The sequence below is a fragment of the Rousettus aegyptiacus genome, unplaced genomic scaffold (assembly GCF_014176215.1).
Source record: "Rousettus aegyptiacus isolate mRouAeg1 unplaced genomic scaffold, mRouAeg1.p scaffold_m13_p_11, whole genome shotgun sequence".
Classification (NCBI taxonomy): domain Eukaryota; kingdom Metazoa; phylum Chordata; class Mammalia; order Chiroptera; family Pteropodidae; genus Rousettus; species Rousettus aegyptiacus.
The window spans coordinates 10,658,026-10,680,265 of NW_023416286.1; the positions used below are offsets into that span (position 1 = coordinate 10,658,026).

General features: G+C 35.7%; 1 protein-coding gene across 16 annotated transcripts in view; it reads left to right on the forward strand.

Moving 5' to 3' along the window:
- NBEA (neurobeachin) overlaps positions 1-22,240 on the forward strand; it is a 611,133-nt gene that overhangs the window by 503,402 nt on the left and 85,491 nt on the right. For all 16 annotated transcript variants that reach the window (XM_036228295.1, XM_036228296.1, XM_036228300.1 and 13 more), the window contains 4 exons: positions 2,206-2,323; positions 2,609-2,711; positions 8,586-8,701; positions 18,948-19,060. In XM_036228295.1, coding sequence (XP_036084188.1) covers positions 2,206-2,323; positions 2,609-2,711; positions 8,586-8,701; positions 18,948-19,060 — 450 coding nt within the window. The remainder of the gene's footprint in view (positions 1-2,205; positions 2,324-2,608; positions 2,712-8,585; positions 8,702-18,947; positions 19,061-22,240) is intronic.

Here is a 22,240-nt window from a genome sequence, read left to right on the forward strand (position 1 = left end):
GACATGGCACGCTTAAGGAGCCAGGCTACCTTCTACGTGTTTGTGAGCTACCTGCCTGCTATAAGTAAAATAAACTGATAATGTGCTTAATGGAAACTGATAATGTATAAATATTCAGTATTACGTCATGGTTCCCAAAGAGACAAAAAATTAAAACTATGAGTGTGTGTGTGTGCGTCTGCATCTTCCTGGCTTACTGGCTTAGTGTAATGATGCCAAAACGGCTTTCAAGGGAAAGACTTTCTTATTTTTCTGAGATTATATTTATTTTATTGGGTTTTCAAACGACCTTTTACATATACATATACATATACATATACATATACATATACATATACATATACATATATATATTAGTGAAATAGAGGTCACAGTGAAAGATGGTTTTTGTTGATGTGGCTGTTTTATTTGCCTTAAGTTTTTTTCCTACTTGACAAAAAATAAATTAACACTGTATTAGTACCTTTTCCATTTTAAAAAACTTATAGTGGTCTATGAAATTCACATCTGGAAACCATTGTATCCAACTGAGAATTTAAGATAAATTGTGGTGTGTCACTATTATCCTTTTGTGAAATGCATAAAAAGTTTTGCATTTAGGAACTGAAAAACAGTTGTCACATTATGTTCAACAACAACATATATAAACTTAGAAACAGAACTTAAATAAGCTAAAGCCATGCAATTTATATTCAGTGTCTCCACTTAAACTGATTGGTAATAGGTACTATTATCACTGTTTTTTGAATGACAAAAATCAGATGGAGTTAATTTTTCCAAGGCCCTATCACTAGTAAGTAGCAGATTTAAATAGATCTCTGCCTTCAAAAACCTGCCAGTGTTTACAAAAGACAAAAGTTGTATTAAGGAGTTAAAAAAAAATGGAATTTTCCAAAAATAAAAGACCAATAGATCTTATATATATATATAGTGTGTGTGTATGTACATATATAGCATGTGTGTACATATTTATAATTCCTAGAGAAAGGAGATGTAAGAATGGACTTCATAACTTGTTTTCAAAGCTTAAGGAATATCATGTATGTAAAATTCAATCATTTCTGATTTCACCAAAGCAAATGTAAATGTGGTAGATGATGCAGAGTAACCACTGCGAGTAGAAACGTGTTTTTGTACTGTTAGTATACAGTGGTGTCTCAGGAAGGAGAGTGTTTGTTGTAGATTTGACTACAGTGGCTTAATCAAAAAGGGATTTCTCTGTGTCTTGTAAGGAGACGCGCACGTCTGGCTGGCTGCTGAGAGGGTTTCGGTAGCTCTGTCTCAGGGCCAACCTCAGCGTGGTTCCCTTGGCCTCCTCCTCATGGCCATGCAGTTGTTGCCACGGTTTCTGCCATCACATCTCTATACAGGCGAGAAGGGGACAGCACTGTGCCAGCTATATGAGACTCATTTTATCAGCTTATTTGAAGCATCCCCAAATGACTTCGATTTTGTTCTCATTAGCCAGCACTGAGTAAAATGCCCTTGCCCCTGGTTGCAAGGGAATTTGACAAAGCAAGGAACAACTTTGTCACGATTGGCTGAGACCATAGGTCTTCCAGACTCTGGCCCTGGGACCAATCCAGGCCGCCCCTGTTGTTGTAAATAAAGTTATAATGGAACACACCATGACTGTTTATTTACACATTGTCTATGACTGCTTTCACGGTACAGTGGCAAAGTTGAGTAGTTGTGATAGGGACCATATGGCCTGTAAAGCCTAAAAATATTTACTATTTGGCCTTTTACCAAAGTATTTCCTCATCCCTGGCTTAGATCAGTCATGATCCTTTGCCTGGGGCTGACCGCGTGGACGCTTCAGGATAACCGGGCTTTTATTAAGGGAGGAAGGAAGAGGAGAGGGGATGTTGGAAAAGAACCAACGGTTGTACCAGATCACCTGGCCCAACTAATTATATACAAGACCAAAAAGTCGTAATACATTTTCTGTTTTAAGTCACAGGTCACGTTGAACATAGAACTTTTCTACTCCTTCATTTCCACAATGAGCCAATTAAGAAAATTAAGAAAGGTTGAAAGTTTGCAAATACACAGAGTCAAATGATTGACAGTATCATTGTACATCACAAAATCAGGAAGATGATCCCTGATTTACAGACTTTGATTCAGCACTGAGATATCGTCAGATAAGTTGTAGACACACATTTCACTGATTGACACTTCCCTGTAAACTGTTTATTTTAGGTTCTTGCATACACAGAGGGACTCCATGGAAAATGGATGTTCAGTGAGATACGAGCTGTGTTTTCAAGACGTTATCTTCTACAAAACACTGCTTTGGAAGTATTTATGGCAAACCGAAGTAAGTCCCCTTAAATATCTTGAAAGAAAATGTGCTCATATTTAAATGTTATTTATTTACATGGTGTGCGATGCCCGCTCTAAAACAAAAATTAAAAAGCATTAATTTGTTTGAAAATGTTAATCCTAGATTTCTCATGGTTTTAAAGTTACACAGAAAGCTGATTTTCCATGAAGATTCATTACCTCTACGAATAAATCATGCTAAACACTTGAAAATGATTTCAGAAATTGACAGCTAGCTTTCCCGTGGTTTTCTAAATCGTGTTTTTTCTTCTTACCACAGCCTCGGTTATGTTTAATTTCCCTGATCAAGCAACAGTGAAAAAAGTTGTCTATAGCTTGCCTCGGGTTGGAGTAGGGACCAGCTATGGTTTGCCACAAGCCAGGTAATTATATCGTATTGCGCATTGTCTATAGGTGTTTAAAACATATTTCAATTTCAATAAGACAGAAATCTAAATAGGGTTGTACCATTATAATTCTTTTGAGAACCAAGGATTTTTCTTTCTCTGCAGGTCATTTGTAGGGAAGTAGGTTGTGAAAACAGCTATTTTAAGAATGACAGAATAGTCAAGGCATAATTTTATTTAACACACATAGATAAGGAAGTAAAAAGTTAACTGACTATCATAGTTAGAACACAATTAAGACATTTTGCTTATGATGTTACAAGAAACATACCACAGGCCTCGTAATATTTGTGATTAATTGTTGTGTAATGGCATGCAAATTGTTCTTATAAATCCTTCTTCATTAAAGTAGTAAAACTCTTAGAGTTTATTGAGATTAACGGTCATTAATTATGCTGTGGTTTTAATCATTTCCTAAATCTTTCATCTTGGTATTTTAAAAGCATCATTTTGACATATCACTTGATTGAAAGATACTAGTCTAAGTAGAAAACGTAATAAATTTTGTGTAGCACTGATATAAGTTAGTCAGTTTTCAGCTCCAAGTAACTGAATATCTGACTAAATGTGGTTTAAGAGATAGGATTCTTAGCCATTTTTGTTTTTGTGTTTCCTGTAAAAGATCTGTGGTTGCCAGCATTAGCTCAGAGGTTCAGTGACGGCAGGACCCAGCTGGCCTCACGCTCACAACATAACCACTGCTACAGACACGTCTCCACACAACTGCACAAAAATGGGACGGAGACACACAAGGTTTCTCCTAACGCTCCTGTGTTTTAAGAAAGACTAGATTTCTCCAAAGCCTCCAGTAGTCTTCATCTCAGGTCCCTTTGGCCAGAATGGGGTCAGCTCCCACCCCTAAAACAACCACTGTTGAAGGGGTGTGAGTTTACTAGCTTAGCACAATCATCCCCTAGATCAGAGAAAAAAGACATACCTCTGAACTCTACCTGAAAAAAAAAAAAAAAAAACAGATGTCTGTAGGCAGAGAAGAGAGAAATGGACTTTGAGTAGACAAGTAGCTGTGTTTTCCAGGTAGACTGTTTTGTCCTGAGGATTACTACAGGCCCTGCATGGACGGAAAGGGAAACAAATCTCTGTCCATCTTCTCTTAAGTAAGCTACAGACATTTAAAAGACAGGGACCATGTCTTGTTTATCTTTTAATCTACAGTTTCTAGAATAGTGCCTAATTGCAGAGGTGCTTTTTAAATGCTACTCAACTGGAATTACCTTTCCCCACAGTGTATCTATTCTCTGCAAACTTACAGTGTGAGAGCAGTTTACTGACACGTATGTACAGGCTCAGGATATTTTCTAGTAGACTGACAATATTAAATTAAGACATTAGTAGATAATGAAATACTTATATAAAACACAGGTCAAAAGGAAAAAATGCATTTAATCAATCAAAAATGAAATTGAAGTTAGTTTTGCAAGACTTGTTCTTACTGAATCTAAGGTGACTCATGGTAATCACTACTTTCTTTCCCAAGTGCTTACGGACTCAATGATTGTTTAATCATCAATTCAAGAATTTTTCCAGGAATTGACATCAAGGACTCTCAAATAGGTCTGACATTTTCCTTTTTAAAAATAATCCACCTCCTGGCATCTTTCTCAATGACCATGAGTCTTCAAAGATTACCAATAGAGGTGTTTCTCATGTGTGATTTCCTTCAATACTCTTGGACTTGTCCGGACCTGAAATCATTTAAAACAACTGAAAGCTCTTTTATTACCTTCTTTACCGATTATGAGTAGTATTTCCTTTTTAACCACATTCAGTCTCTCTTTGACTTTGGAAAATCATTCTTCTTGGTAGAAAAACTAAAAACAAAATAGATGTTCGGTAGTTTTGATTCTGCTGTTACTTCATACAGACATTCTATCTTAAAATATTCTTTCGTTGGTTTTGGTTCCCCCACCAGAAACTCAACTAATTCTTAGTCCCTAACAATGTTCTCAGCAGTTAAATGTTGTATAGCTGGTGGGGGTTGGGGGAACACAGCATCTCGGCTCAGACCCGCTGCTCACCTGCCAGATCACAGTAACAGAGCCTGGTCCTTAGTAGGGACTCGTGACGTCTTAGCTGAGACAATGCATGACATGAGGCGAGAGGAACAACACTCTCATCTGCTACAGAATAAGGGCAGAGTCCTTGTGCAAAGGTCCTTTACGGATGTCTCACAGTCACAGAGTGAAGGCACTTTGTAAAACTAAGCACATGTACACTGTACATATGTGTGCACGCATACACACACAGCTATAGATGGGTAGGTGAGTAGGTAAATGGACATCCACATGTACCTCCATAAAGTTAGGTGTGTGATATGTAAGATCTCGTGGCATTAAGCTAATTGTCAAAGGGGAGGATGATGTCTGGCTCCTCCTACGAGAAGCCCTCCAGATGAAAGTATCTTGGTAGGACCACCAAGGAATCCATTCTTTGCTTTCCTTTCTTGACATTGACTTTTATCAATTTAAGCAGACTTTATCAAATGCTGGAAACTTACTCTAAGTAAGCTAAACCCATGAGAGACTGATTTATATATATAAATGAAAAATTGTCAAATTGAAAGACAGGTATACTGCAAGAATAATTAACTTCACAAATTGTTTAGGCTACTTTTTGGACAAATCCACCAAAGAGATCACATTAGAGATTGGATTTTTGCTTAACGAAGATTTGGAACAAAGGGATTATTTCCATTAAACTAGCATAGCCTAATGAATGCCCTTTTAATTAATTAATAGCCATAGCTATCATTTACTGAGTCCTTCCCATATGCCAAGGACTATACTGAATGTTATAGTTATAAGTATTATTTCCATTAGTTCTTTTTTGGGGGAGGGGAGGGGAGGCTTATAAACAATCAGCGTTTTTTTTCTCATGGTTCTGAAGGCTCAGAAGTCTAAGATCAAGGAGCTGGCAGGTTCGGTGTCTGCAGAGAGCCCACTTCCTGGTTCATAGATGATCATCTTCTCATGTGTCGTCTCATGACAGAAGGGAGCTCTCTGCACTTCATGTTTAAAAAACCACATTCTTAAAATAAAAAGATTCTTATTCCATGTTACAGATAGGACGTTTCTCTTTTAGATATGTTATTTATTCTATCCAAGATCTTAGCCCACTCTCTTCATTTCTATTCTGTGTCCTCTATTAAGGAGGCCCATGTTGGACATAAGGATACCTTTACTCCTGATGATGGAAAAACACTTGACCGTTTTCTATACCCCATACTGATTACCATTGTTTGATTAGTGTATTTTATATTCAGATAGTCAGTACAATCAATCAATTTGAGATTTAACTAGATTCTTCGCCTACTAAGGATACACCTGGCTATATTTATAGTCGATTATTTTAAATGGTCACCATTAGTTATGGTACTTTTTATTTCAGAGGGCAATTTTGTCTTCATTTTATTTCCTAATTCTAAAAGCATCCTACTGTAGCCGAAATATGTACAAACTGTCCTCATTTGAATGTCTAAATTTGTTATAGGAATTTCGAACAGCCATATTGATTTGCTGTTTCTGATTTTCTTCTTCATGTGACTGAATTACCTGATTTTTTTAGGATCGCATCTCCCTTCAGCCATTTTTCTGTTAGGGTAGGTGACCAATAACTCAGTTTGTACTTACTGAGACACCATTATGCCAAGCACTGCTAAATGCTAAGGGTATAACAGCGAGTAAAACACAGTTCAGTCCCTGCTCTCCATGAGTTTATTGGGGGAAAGACAGAGCAATAAACAGGAAAAACTGATCATGAATTTAGAAAACTGCTTTTCTAAATTCATTTCCTAAGCCCATATTTTTATTCACTATTCCAAACTCTAAGAATGACATGATAATGTTCTTCCATGATTCCCATTACTTATACCTATTAAGTTTGTTTACGCAGGTCAGATTTTGTTTAGTTTTGGGTTCCGGGGGCATTTTTGGTGGTAAGAATTATTTCCAGACAAGCAATTTTCTTCTTAAGTCGTCTAGGTTCAAAATATCAACAAAGGGATTCAAAACTTTATTACGTACATTGCTTTTAGCAGACTGAGCATGCTGCAGGTAAGAATTTTAGTTAGATTAGTAAGAATATGATTATAATAGTAACAGTACATATTGGAGTAAGCATATGGTTATAATAACGCCACAGTGAAAATTAGGCTAAGCATAGTCTACTAATTATTTGATAATTCAAAAAACATTTTGGTTTGTTGCCATGACAAAATCAGAATCAGGTCAGACGTTTATAATCTAAAATAGTTGTGTGAGTGGAAGTGGACCTGAAGAAATTTTAAATGTTGATGTCAGTATCAGCCAAATTGTGAAAGCCCTTTAGGTAGCCCCGTGAAAGTCATATTATAAATTAATTGGAAAATGCACTGAATTAGAGACTTATAGTATGGAGTATGTATATCATGTCACATTACAATTAATCGAATCATAAGATTCATTGTGTTTTTGGAGCCAATAGGGCATATTATCTGAAATCTATACAACTAGGAAAGTTCTTCAAAAAATTTAATATGCGACCAGGCTACTGCAATTCATTAAGTTAATATTTTAAGCATCAAGTTACACATAATTATTCTTAAAATTGTTAATTCAGATTTGATTTTGAGATGAGTTTCTTCCCGTCCTTCTTCCCTCCCTCCTCTCTCATAACTAACATATGTTTAGCTCCTACTGTGTACAAGGCGATGCTTGTGAATATTCATGAACGACAAAACTAATTTTAAGTCCACAGTTCCCAAACTGAACACCAAGGAGCCACGGGACGTCCCCGTGAAGTCGCGGGGCTGCTGCAAGGCATTTGTATTTTTTCGGAAAACAGCAACACTCGTCAGCCACCGCACAAACTCTTAGGTCAAGTTAGATACGTTAGACAGCACTGCGTTCTTGACATCTCAGCTTTGTGAAACTAGTTTTAGAGGGTTGCTGTGGTAAACAAATAAACAAACAAACAAAAACAAGTATTGCATGACAGTTGTGGAACAGGAAATGCAGATGGTGATGGTAGATAGGATTCCGAGGTTTAAGAAGCTGTGCACTGGCTAACGATGTGTCCAGTTCTTTAGTAAGTAATCGTGGTCATTAAATGAAATAAAAATATGACTATGATATTTTCAAACATCTACTGAGTTGTTAAGACTTAGGCGTTTATTAAGCTATTTAGATATAACTACTTAATAAACAGAATTTAGGTGTTTTCCTTGGGCCGGGAGTGGCACAAGAGAATTACTGAGACACTGAGAGTGGCATGAACTGAAGAATTTGGGAACATCTGTCTTAAGTGGTGACCCTCATAGAAACTCATTAGCCTTATCGTACTTTTACAAATACAGCTGACTTTCATTATTTTTTAGATAAACACGTTGAACCTCCGAAGATTCATAATTTATTCAAATTATCCTGATTACTCCCTGCAGCCATTTCTGTATCTCTTCTTCTGAATTCGTATATGTTCAAAGTTCCCAGGTGTTTGTTTTGTACATCACAAGAAGGACGTGTATTATATGGGTAGAGGCTGTGCACGTGTGCGCACTGAGTGTGGAGACAGGTGGAAAATGCTTAGTGAGGCCATTGTTATATGAGGTTTAAGTCAAATGTTTATAAGCTGGTTCCTGACTACCTACCTACCTAGCTTCTTAGCATGGGGTAGATGTGTTGTATTGTTTAAAAGCTACTTGGACTTATTTTGAATATGGTTTCACCTTTTTAGGTTATTATAAATTTAATGATTATTTTAAATTTAATGGTATCAAAACAGGTATATAGTTAATATTGAATTTTTAGAAGTCATGGGTTAAAAAAGACTCTTCTGTTATGGTTTCTTAAATACTAGGAGGATATCACTGGCCACTCCTCGTCAGCTTTATAAATCTTCCAACATGACTCAGCGCTGGCAAAGAAGGGAAATTTCAAACTTCGAATATCTGATGTTTCTTAATACTATAGCAGGTAAGACATCTCATTCTTTAATCTCATATGTTCGTTTTCAGCAAAATCTTGGGTAATGTGACTTAATGGAATACATTTTCCTCTTTGGAATTCAAATGCAGCATTGGACTAAACGTCAAAGCACTCATATTAAATGTTATTAGAAAATGTACAAGCTGGTACCAAGGCTCTAGATGCTTTTATTGTTGAAGAGGCTTCTTCTTGCTCTCCTTCTGCCCTTTTCTTTGCTGACAGCTTTGTCTGAAGGTTTATTAGAGTCAACAAACCATTGCCAGAGAGTGTCTGGAAATAATAATAGGAAAATGTAATTTCACTACTTTGTCATTCCCCGCAATCGCAGCCAGACAGGAGAATCACAACGGGATTCTGCCTAGTACAGATGTCACCTGGATTATGGCATGATTAGGTTACAGCGGGTTTTTTTTCTTAAAATGTTCAAATAAAAATATAAAATCAGATTACATTTCTAAATGATGCGTAACTGCCATCAACCTCAGCAGTACCGTGCCTGTAAATTAAAAGAAGATAGTGTTTCTGTTTTTCTGCTAAATCAGTGGTTGTCAATGGTCTATGAGATTTAAGTATCTCTTTTTTCCTAAGTTAAGCTACAAAAACCCTTATTCATGTTGAATTACAGAGTTTACTTTTGTAAATCAGATGTTATAAAATTTTTTGCATTCAGATGAATTTAAATAACTTTAAATACATATACTTAACTATTATTACTGTTATGAATGACTATTCAGAACCATGAAGCTGCGTTCTCTGAATCATAGCTTAAAAGGATTACTATATAATATACTCTTTGTAAATCTATTATATATGTGTGCGTATAGATGCTATAGGTATATATTAAATACGAATGATAGATATGTATTAAATATATAGACTAAAACACATGTCTTTCAAAAAAAAGGAATAAAAATGTTGTTTGAAACGTTTTTGCATTTTAATTATTTAATACATATTGTAAAGTATTTGCTAATAGGATACTAGAGGTACAATCGAAGGACTATTTGATGACATATTAAATTGTATTATATATTTTATGTACACATCTCCATTATATACATATATCTTCTGAGATCTTCATGACATATTTCGTATTTATTCATATATCGTTACACATAATGTATTTATCTTAAACCTATTCACTATTTCAAAGACAAAAGGAAAGTGTATACTATTTAATTAGCACATATTACTTACATATATAGACAGAAGAAACTTAAATATCTTAAATGTAAAGGACTTAGTTTCATTGACATGTTTGGGTAAACAGCAAGATGTAGTAAAAAAAGAACACACTTCAATGCCAGGGAGGAGAGAGGCGGAACCGCACACCTGCTGGCTTTGTGCAGTGGAGCAGAGGTGCGGTTACAGATTCTCCTCTGTCTTGGACTTTTAACCTTCAGTAGCCATGTTTAATATGTTTATATCTGTTGTAATAACTGATATGTTTGGTCTCACAGCATCTTTATATTATTGTTTTTAATGTTTTCTTGCCTTTCATGTTATTTTCTTTTTCTTTGGTCATATAAGTAAATATTTGTCCTTTGTCCTTTTTTTAGTGACTTAGGATGTAGGTATCTTGTTATTGATTCTCCTAGAGACATGTTTAATTTTTTTTAAATGCTGTAAAATGTATTTTATTTTTGAACTCTAAAATAAATCAAGATTTTTAATCCCTCCTGCATAAGATAAGAAGTTTAACTCAATTTACTCCTTATTCATTGCTTATCTTTATCAATATAATTTACTACCCAGAATCCATATTATTATTAAACTCTTATTTTTTGGAGTTTATATATTTTTGCATAAAAAGGCTTCAAACGCTCTATTAAAATTTTCTTGTTGTAATATAGTATATTATTTTCAGCTACATGGATCATTGATCATTACCTGAATTTCAGTATAATGTTCTCATTACATTCTTCTGCAGTACTTTTCCATATTCCCCGTATTAGGTTCTTCGTTATCTGTTCTTGAGAACTGTCAAGATTCCTTGTCTACCGTATGTCTTAAGTGGGCACATGAACTTTTTCCCTTAACTGTGCTCGCTCTTTGGAGATGTTGGATGTGAAACTGGAAGACGGGGCGATAGACCTCACTCCCAGCTCCGTTTCCAGTCAGCCGGCATTCGTGTCAAACATTTCCGCGATTCTAAGATAGGATTCTCTCTGTCCCTCTGGATAAACTGTTATCTAGTTCATTGTTCTAAAGGACTCTTCTCGAGTCCATCCCTTCCTGCTACATTTTGTCTGTGACTGATGTATTTTCCCCAATATGGTACGGTGCCACCCATCACCTATCATGCCTGTTGGCTTCTGGCAGTTTCTCTGTCTAGCTCTAGAAGGACTGCAGTCTAAATAGAGTTAACATTGTGATCACTTCTAAACCTGCACCTGAGCACTATTGACTTTTTTCTGGTTGGGACAGTCTTTGGGTTTCTGGGCCAGAGCATGCTGATCATAAGGGGAATTTAAGTGTCTTCCTACTCTCTCTTGAATCATTGGGTCTCTTTTATTTGATGACATGAAGAATGTATAGGCCACTGGATTTTTTTTTAAGAATATATTGGGTATTTCCTATACAACGATTAGAACTAAACATTAAAAACTGTCTATTGTGTAGACAGTGAGATAAAAAGAAGTATAAAATAGAGATAGGAACTCAGAACACTTGCAACTAGATGGGTAAATGAAATATACATAAATAAGAGAGCTTTTTAAGACTCCTGATGCTAAGTATTGAATGAGTGCTATTAAGAGTGAATGCTCCAAGAGCTAAGCAGAGTGGAGGAATTCTAAAAATGTGGGAGAGGAAAAAGAGCAAAGTTTTACAAATTTCTACCAGTCAGATGTGCGTAATATGTTCAGTGGATCTGAGTATCGTATCTTGGCTGAAGCAAAGAACAATAGGAGATAATATTGGAGCTGTAAGTAAGAACCAGATTGTAAGAGCCTGATCTTAGACTTTTAGCGGTCAGGATCATTTTGGAGTAGAGGGGAATGCAATATGGAGTTTTAGGAAAATTAAACTGGTAACTGTGTATGACACGAATCGGAAATGAGATAGCTTGAAGTTAGCGAGAACTGTTAGGAGAGTGCAACAGGACTCTAGGTATGAAGTCAGTTTGTCCCTCCTTTCAGTAAGTATGTGCTGAACACACACTCCATTTGGCACTGATCCTACAGAAGAAGTAGAGTGTAGTCTCTGCCTTTGAAGAGATCATGGTATACTCGGGAAAACATACGTGTACACCAGAAATTCCAGGAAAAGGTGATCATTATTGTGACGGGAGAATGTACAAAGTCATTTGGAGTCACAGGTTTGGAAGGCATTACTTATAACCAAGAGAACAGGAAAACCTTCTCATAGGCAACATTTAAATTGGAAATTGAAATACGAGTAAGAATTCGCTAGAAAGTAAGCAGAAGGCATTCCAAGAAAAAGGAAAATGTGGGGCGAAGAGTTGGATTAGAGTAATGGCAGCAGGTATCGAGAGAGAGAGAGAGAGAGAGAGAGAGAGAGAGAGAGATGTAAATAACATTATATACAATATCATTATACACAAAGTAGAGGTCACTGTAACATGCCCAGGCAAATTGGTTGGCAGGGTGTCCCCTGACCTGCAGTATCTGTATCACCTGAGGTCTTATGAGAGATGTAAATTGTCAGACTCCTCAAACCTACTGAATCAGAAACTCTGGGAGTGGGGCCCAAACATTTTCATTTTAGCAAGGCTTCTAGGTGGTTCTGATGTATAAAGTTTGAGCACCATTGCTCTAGTCATTTAAGACCTAACTATCAGAACAATATTTTCATATAAAGACATTTAGAACATACAAGAAAGCATGCAATTAAGTGCCATCACCTTTAATAAAGGTTAAGAGAAGTCAGAGATAAGGAGATAGCCTAGTCAAGGGAAGCCTTGTGGAAAATATGGGCTTTAAATTAACTCTTAAAGGATTTCGTCATACATAGATGACTATCTGGGCAAAATGAAACTACACGGAAGTAGAATGACAGTTGGAAAAACTTACGAATATAAGCATCCTGAGCTGCTTTCCCTGGGTGTAATCCCACTGATTCTTCCCTCACTGTCATCCTGAAGTTTGCAGGAGGAGTGGCGGTTAGTACTGAGCACCAGATTGGGCAATGGTTTTATGGAGAAGCTTCACTAAACCCCATCAGGGAAGTAATTAGAATTGCCTGTTTTTCCGGTTTGTGGAGAACACTGTGTATCCATTTATCTCTTCTGTTGGGACACTTTTCAGAGTTCTTTAAGGGTCCTGGAATAAGCAACAGTATAAAGATGTTGGACTGTCCAGTATCACTTGTATTAGCATGGATTCGACTAAATTATCATGTTATCACATAGCATGGTTTCAATGATACAGTTATTGTTCAGTAAATGCTTATGTCAATCGATTGAAACTTAAAATTTATCATTTTTTGACAGGATGTTTTGACAAATTTACTGAGTAAACCAAAGCCAAGAAATAGTTGGTTTGTATCTTACCATACTCTTTTTTTAAACATTTCTTTAATTATTCCTAATATCAAAATTCAGAATAAAACATATTATTTTTATTATTTCATTGTTTAGCTTTATTATTTGTTTAGCTTGAAATATTTCTTTAATATTAATGTCAACATTCAGAAAAACATGGTAAATTATTGTTAACATTTATTGAGTAATTTACAGTGTTCTAAATGCTTTATGTGTGTTTACTCATTCAATCCCAACAGTAACCCAAGTTTTAGATTCTGTTCTTGTCTCCGTTTCACAAGAGAGGTAATAAGGTACAGAGAAGTTAAGTAGCTTCCCCAAGTCGGGCTGCTGGGAAGTGATGGATTCAGGATGCTAAGGCAGGTTGTTCGGCTCTCAAGTATCACTCAGCCGGCCAGCTGCAGGTAGCCATGACGCCATTCAGTTTTCCTGCTCATCATCAGCTTTACTCTATTAACTGCCTTAAAAACCTGAACAAGTAATGATTTTAAACAGTTTCATCAAAAGAAGCTTTCGAAGTTCATTTACAGTCATGACTTTTGTAGCTACTAGAAGTAGACCTGGAATCACCGTCTCTAAGATAGAACCTGGTACTATTTTCGGCCAGGTGTCAGGCCAGGGAGCAGACTGTGAGATGGAAAGGTGCTTGCAGGAAGCTTCTCGGAGAGAACCTTTGGGACCCACATCCGTAGGGGAGTGAAGAAAGTAGGAGTGGGCAGAAGGCTAAATCAAACCCCAAGGTAGTTGCAGCATCGGTCTCAGCAGATCCCCACGGGAGCCAGGTGCTGGGGTGACGGTCAGCGCTGCCTTGCGGTGGGGCCAGCCTTCCTTACCTCCACTCTGCAGTCGGTAGGTGGAGGTGTGCCCGGGGTGCTGGTGGTGGCCACTCCTGAGCACCACCAGCCGCAACACCAGCAACATAGCCACCACCCCAGCATCCAAGGTCCTGGTGGTTCTCACGATCACCTGGAGGGCTCGCTCAAGCACAGATCACGGGGCCCCATCTCCAGAGACCCTGATTCAGAATTTGCATTTCCAACAAGGCTCTGGTGATGCTGCTGCCACTGTCCAGGGTCGGCACTTTGAGAACCGCCGCATCCATATCCTCATTCCTTCAAAGACATATCTGGTGATAACTGTATTGTCTGTAGCACTGACATCTTCTATAGCATTGCATGTGTCACACGTTTTGGCACTTAGGATAGTGTGTCCATAGCATTTTATGTCTGTATCTCCTCTTTCCAATGAGATTATGAGGTCACTAAGGAAAAAAGTTTTGCTCAGTAAATACCCATCGAATTGACCTGAATTAACATTTGTGCTTTGTGCTTCCATGCTTTTGTGATCTACTATGGAAATCCAATAGAATTACTGAACAAGAGATTCTTTAAATTTCCTGGATTAAAGAGAAGAGTTGCAGACTTAGAATCTGATTGAGAAGCTGAAAACAATCTTTTCTGGCTTCACATTTTAAAAAAGGTCAACGTGATTTAATAAATTTATGTTTATTAAAAGACTATTTACTGTCTTACGCCCCCTGATTTACCTCTTTTCTCTAAAGTATTATTTTAACGTGAAATGCAAAGTACATTTTATGATACATTCCTTGATCCTCATTTTTTCAAGGTCTGTCACACTTGACCAATTTTGCTTTTCTCTTTTCTAGATGCTTTTAAAAATAAGACTGTGAAGCATACAGCAACAGTGTCTGAGTATTAATGCAACTAGTTTTGTAGACCCTCGTATTACATGTATATATCCATAATTGCATTTTACTATATGTTTATAAATTTTGTAAAGATACTTTACATATTAAAAGAAGTTTGTCAAATATTCAGAAAACATTGTTTTTTAAGACACCTTAAAGCCCATAAGTGTTTTCATGGCCTTTATTTTGTTCTGTTTACTAACTTGATAAGTACTCATTATAGAAAATTGGAAATATAGAAAATTATAGTTTAAAAAATTAGATCACTGATAAGCATAGCCATAAATATCAGAGTTAACGTTTTGGTGGTTTTTTTCTCTGTTTCTGTATGTGGCACATTGTCGGGAACCTGCTACATATATAGGGTCAGGTCCTATTTTTGTATTTCATTAAATATTTTTAAAAATATTCTTTAACATTTCATAATTTTAAAAACTGTATGAAAATATAATTTGGAGCTGTGATATAATTTCACATTTTGTAACCCATACGGGGTTTTTTTAGTTTTCAAAGAATATTAAGTTTTAGAAAATTATGTAGATGAATTTTAATGATGCCTAGAGTTGGACTAAAAATGTGATTTCAACCTCTAATTCCTAGAGTTGACCTGATTTCTGTTCATTATGTTCTGAAAGGTACAACCTACGCCTCATTTTATACCTTATTAGATACTATGAACAAGATGTTAAAATCTGGCATTCTTGCTTTAAAAAAAGAAAAACAACAGAGTGATTGCTAACATAGCTTCATGTAAATGATCCTGTTAGGTTTGAGAATTTTTAAAAGGTTTTTGAGTTATTTTTCATATGATCAGCTAATGAATTCAGCACAACTTCCCCAACCCCAACCTTTTTCTCCTGTTTAGCATTTTCCACTTTTTTACTCTGTGATGTACAAGCCCTCCCTGGTTAATTATGTATATATTTAGCTACTGCATGTGTTGGGCTTATTATTGTCATCTAATTAGATGTAACTTGAACTGCTTGCTTCTAGAAAAATCATTAAAAATTCTTTCCTAATGACCTAGAGATGACAAAATGTCTGTAAAGTGTGAAGAAGCAGACAAGCACAGGAATATCGCTCTTAAAGAGTGTTAATCCAGATGCTGCAATCATCTAATTAAACAATATTTTGCTGTCATTAACATTTTCACCAAGGAATTGCAGTTATAATTTCTTTGTCAGCTGTCTCTAGATCACTTTACCTTCAATACTAAAGTGCCATATAAAAACATTAAATTGGATGGTTTAATTAAAAAGTTTTTTTTTTTAAGTGAAGAAATATATTCAGTATTTCTGAGATCTCATTTACTGTGCTTCACTTTTATTGTTTGAGTAGATTAGTGTCATAGGCTTGCAATATTTAATATTCATCACCTAAAATAAATCCTTATAAGCATAGTTAGTAAAAAAAATCTACACTTATTACTGCTGGAAAAAGAAAATACGAAGATGCTCTACCAATAACAGCACAAGGTTATTTACTAAATTTAAGTTATTCTAAAAAAATTTAAAACCAGAACAATTGATAAATAAGTACCTAGAAGTGCCAGAACTTAACAGGTATTACTTTGGAATTATTTTACTTCCTCGGTTAATAAAGGAAACAGTATTTATTTTTCATTTCACAGCATTCAGTAAAGTAATTAAAGTAATAATGTTAACACACAGCTAAAACTTATGAATGCAAAATCCCAGAGTACCATTTAATCATTCATTTTGTTCATGTGGTTTTTAAATACATCAAATTTCTAATTCAAGTCAAAAATAAATACAGAATGCCCACGTTGCAAGGCTTTTATGTAGAAAAGTTCAAATGTGATTGTGTAAGTATATTTATTTATAAATTTTACTATATTTGCTAGAATTAGAAAGAGCTATAAGCTTTAGTAATTTAAAAATTAAAATTTCCTTAACCTTTATTTTTAAAGAATCTTCCAAAGATTATTAAAAGTAAGTTGCAAAAAATATAGGACAGACAAATTCCGTACTCCATGATTATTAGCATCTGTCAGCTTATACTGTATTTTAAAGATGATGCTTTCTTTTCTTTTTATTTTTTCCAAAAATACTTTCATATCTTTTCCTGCATTAGAGTCATTTCTATTAAAAAGCTAGTATCTTCAATTATAATTTCTATTTTTATGCTATTTGTGTTTATATGTTACATTTAATATAAACTGGCTTTTTACTTATTTTATTTTGATAGTTTTTCCCCTCAGTATATAAGTTATAAAACTTCATCAGAAAATTTAAAAACAATTATGGTATCTAATTTTTAGCTATTGATTGATTTTTATAAGTAATATAAATATATCTTTATAAATGTCACCATTATTCCATAAAAATACACTTAGTTACTGGGAGACCTATTTTTCATTAAAATCTATAGATTTTAAGTAGACTAGTAACCCAGAAAATGGTAGAGCACTGAATATGCCATGGGCCCAGTTAGAATCCCAGAAATAGCTCTGCCTAGCCAATCTAGACTGCACATATACCTGCATAGAAAAACTACTGAGAGTAATCAGTTTTCCTAAGTTAACATATATGTGAGCAATCAGTTCGTTCTAACTTTAAAATTTAAGAATCTCACACTGTGTATTTTACAATGACAGTACTTTAGCAGAACATTTTCATGTACAGAAGACTTTAGTAAATGTTCCACATTATTGTTTATTCTCAGTAGTGTTGTTCTTCATAGTACACTTACGGACATAGAGCAGGCGCACCCGTCGGCCAAACTGTCTAGCCACAGGCATTGCCTTCCAGTTTAATGTGCAGGTTCTCAATGCTCCTTCCAAGAAATGCAAAATGGAAGCAACGCTTTCTATCAGTTACCTACATATGATATGCACCTATATCAGTCTCTGTATTTTAAAGCAATATGGAATTTTGTTGTCAAATGCAGAGATTGATGTACTAAACAGTCACCCAAGAAATGTTTACTAAGTGAATTAACTAATTTGATTTGCTGCTTGTAATAATTAGCAGATTTAGTTCTTCCTCAGATTGCGGCTTGTTTTTTCTGTTTCACAGTCACATTCAACAATTGCTCGGAGAGTAATGTCACTTCTTGATGATGAACAAGACAATGTATGCACATCTGTGTTACTGTTATGCTGTATTGGTGTGTGCATAAAGGCATACTAGATGAAATTGAAATCACTAAATTGAAATAGCTACTTTGTATGAATTTGAATCATAACACATTTTTACCAAATATAATCTTATTCAACAAAAGGTTTTTTGGGGGCCCTTGTTTCTTTAATAGTGATTCTCTTAATTTCATTGGATTATATGTTAATTCAGTACCAGTTTATGAGGGTGACCCAGTGCCATGCTTTTCCTAAACTTTCCACATTCTCACTATACTTCAGCATCCTACCTGAAATACTTAAAATATTCTATCTAAAAAAAAAGAAAAGAAAAAAAATCCAGCAGCTCTTCACTGGAGTGAAACAACATAATACAAAAAAAAAAAAAAAAATCATGAACTTAGAGGAGTGAAAAATAGTGTATATAACATCTGCCTCTGTACTTTCTCATACTGGCTTCAGAGTACTTCTGTTAACTTGCAAATTCTCTCCATCGACTTTTGTTATAAGCTTAACATAGTATTCATCATACTGACAATGTAACTTCTAGATATATACTCATTACGATAGAAGACCATCACATAACCTACAGGTGTGTAGGTCAGCAAGGTGACCTCCTTCGTGCTCACTTTCAGGGTCCCTGGCAGACAAGGCTCTGCTTCCAACATGGCAGCAGTGTCTTCATGAGAATCAGCAGAAGAGAAATGGAGCATGGAGGCAGCCGTGGGGCAAGCCGCAGTGGGCCCGGCCTGGAAGGGCACGTCATCCCATGCATGCTCTGTAGATTAGAACTAATTTCCATGGCCACAGAAACTTGTAAGGGAAGCTGAGAAGTGTGGGGTAGCGCACTAAAAAGACAAACAATTATGATAAAGAGCTAGCATTTTAGCGTATATGGGTTATCATTTCTCTTTTTCTTTACTAGGACGGACATATAATGATCTGAACCAATACCCTGTTTTTCCATGGGTTTTAACAAACTATGAATCAGAAGAATTGGACTTGACTCTTCCAGGAAACTTCAGGGATCTATCAAAGGTGAGCTAAATAATATAGAAGTCAGTTTTCTTTGTAAGGCTGTGTTCTAAAAGCATTTCTACCCTATTGTATGTATTCGGTTAATGTTTGTATGACAGCAAACCTGGTTGTCTTCTTTTGTAATCAGCATCTAAATATCATCTGTTCTTAGCATAGGAACTAAGCTACGAGAAGACAAATTAGCACTAATATAGGGAAAATGAAATGGATATTTGAGAAAGAGCAGATGTAGGGAGAGGTTGCTCAGATATCCCAGGTTTTAAAGGTCACGAAAAGAAACCTGAAATTTCTGTGATGCATTTGTTAGGTGATAACGCATGTTGTCTTGAGCATAACACACATGCACCACATTGTAGGGGAGCTTAATAGTGCAAAGAGCAGGGCACTGTAATTTATCAAGGATCTGGTAAGATATGAGAGCAAAAATTTGTCTCCAAAACTGGGAAGAACAAAATACATAATGGAAGATGAGAATGAAAAACACGTTTTTGGTTAGTTTACCTCGTTTGTCCAAAGGAAACTTAAGTGGGATACTGAACTCCTTGAAGTACAGTGAAGAACTAGGAACTAAGCCCAAAAAGCTTCTTTATGGGCTAAAATAATCTCAGAGCCAGACCCTAAAGATTATGTACTTTAGCCATATTAAGCCTCTACTGACTCACTCAGAATTTCTCTCTTTTCTGCCATTTTGGTTGTCTGGTTGAGCATCCCACAGTTGCTTAAAAGGCATGTGTAAATGCATTTGGTTTTGGTTGGGGCAGGGCTGAGGAGCTCGTGGGCCAGGGGAGCATAAGCCCTGTGAGTCAGGGAAACTCATGGCAACCAGCTTAAAATTAATCCAGATTGTTTTTCACTCAGCACTCCTTCTGTCGCCTCTTTTCTTGCCTTTGAAAACTAGATCTACCCAAGCTGACATTCCATATCCCACTACCTACTAGTTCTGTAGCTGAAACCACTTTCTCATAGCCCGTTTCCTCATTCGTAATATGACAGTAATAATACTATCCTACCGCATACAGTCGTAAAGACGAAATAGTGTGTGTGCAAAGACAGTAACAGTACTTGATACGTGGAGGCACTTCATAAATATTAGCTGTTATTATTACACATGAAATATTTCTAAGCCTGAATACTCATTGTCATTCACTCTATAATGCTTCTATTTTATGTGAATCTCTTATCAAATCTGAGTTGCTAGTCCATTGCTAATTTTAGTTATGCTATGATAGGTAGTAAAGGTACCTAAGAGATCAGTTACCCCAGTGCCTTACAGAGTCACACAGCTAGTTAAAAAAAAAAAAAAAAAAAAAAAAGTCAGCAATTGAATTCCAATTTGGCTGCAAATATAGTAATTTTCCCAGTGTAATTGAACTGAACAAAAACCTTGAACCATTTACCATGTGCAAGTCATTATTCAGACAGGGGTGGATAGAAGCATTACAATTCATGGGGCCTGTCCTCCAGGAGCAAATCTAGTTACAGATGACCTAAATAACAAAACCATCCTCGACAAATTAAATAATAAGTCTACTGTATTACATAGAGAGCAGTACGTGAGGGGTACGAAAGAGTGGCGAGGAAGCAGAGCTCTGGAGCCAGACCGCCCATCCGAATCCTAATTCTGCCTTTCACTGGTGTTGGGGCCTTACCCAAGGGTATTTGATTTCTCTGCACCTCAGTTTCTTTACCTGTATAAGAGGGACAATAATTAAAGGGTTGTTGTGAGGATTTGAAGGTTAATAAGTGAAAGAACTTAGAATAGTGCCTGGCATATTAACATTAGCTAATACTATAGTATGTATGAAGATAACAGTAAATCGTTGACATAGGCCATATACTTTGAATCGTCTTTCAAATAATGGTGATAAATATATACTGTTACTTCTGACTAGCCAAGGTTGAGGTGTAACCTTTGAGTGTAAAACAAAACCAAACTAACTTATTGATGTGAGGTCGAAAACTGTTAACTAGTTCCTTAAACAAAATAATGTTTTATTTAACATTAATTGAATGGCCATTAGCTAACAGGCACTATGAAACATATATATAAAACTTAAAGGTACGTTCTGAAATAGTACGATACATAATATTAAAACCTCATAACCAACAGCTACTATGGCTATTTTATTTTTATAACGGCAAAGAGGGTCTTTTATTTTTGAAATCAACTGGGATATCGTGGTGAAAGGAAGCTTATAGACCAAGGTACCTTTCTTTCCTCCATTTATATCCGTTCTTTCAGTAATTCAGTCAACGAACAATTATTACACATTCGCTATGTGTCAGGCACTACACTAGGTGGAAGGGTGCACAGGAGTTAATAAAACAGACATAGTTGCAGACTTCTTGGAAAGAGTTCAGTCCAAAGCTGAGACAAAACTCGGACAGTTTCCAGAAGTCAGTGAAGCCGGCATTTGTGACAATAGGCTTAATTAGAGAGTGCATATTCAGCTACTCTAATTATTAGACTCAAATGTTCTTGAAACACTATCCTAACCAAAGGAAATATGGCCTTAATTAACATGGATTATAGAAGATACATGGTAAAATATTTGCTAGTAATTATAGATTTTTAATCTATGTAGAAAAGATGAGATAAATGAAGAAATCACTATTTCTGATGTAGCTAGAATAGATAAATATTCTTCAAGTTTTTAAACCTTATCTGTTTGATATTCCTTTTGGCATAACTATTCCCTTTGTGGCTCACATATGCCCTCCTAATTGTATGTAGTGTTAAACAGTTAGAGGAGATAAACAGATCGAGCCTAAATAAGTTAGGGCAACTTGAATACTAACCATACTTTAGTGCAAACATGGAGTCCTATATTTTGTGAACATTTGAAACCATGAGTTCTTAAAAGATAGATAGCTTTTCTTTCCAATTCTACTCTTTTCCATGCTTTAGCAATTTGGTCTTTATATTCTGTCGTACTAACATGATAGGAAAATGTTAGCAAATTAAAGCCCCTTGATATCTTAATAAATTACTCTTGCATTGTTTCCATGCTTCACTGAATTTCTTAATAGGAACTTCTTACAAATGGGCTAGAAACCCGAGACTTTCCTGTATAAAAATCATTAATAAACAAGATTTTAATGTGTGAAAATATATCATATTATATGCCTAATGGGAAAAATGACATTTGAAGTATAGTAATATAATTGGAAGAAAAAAAC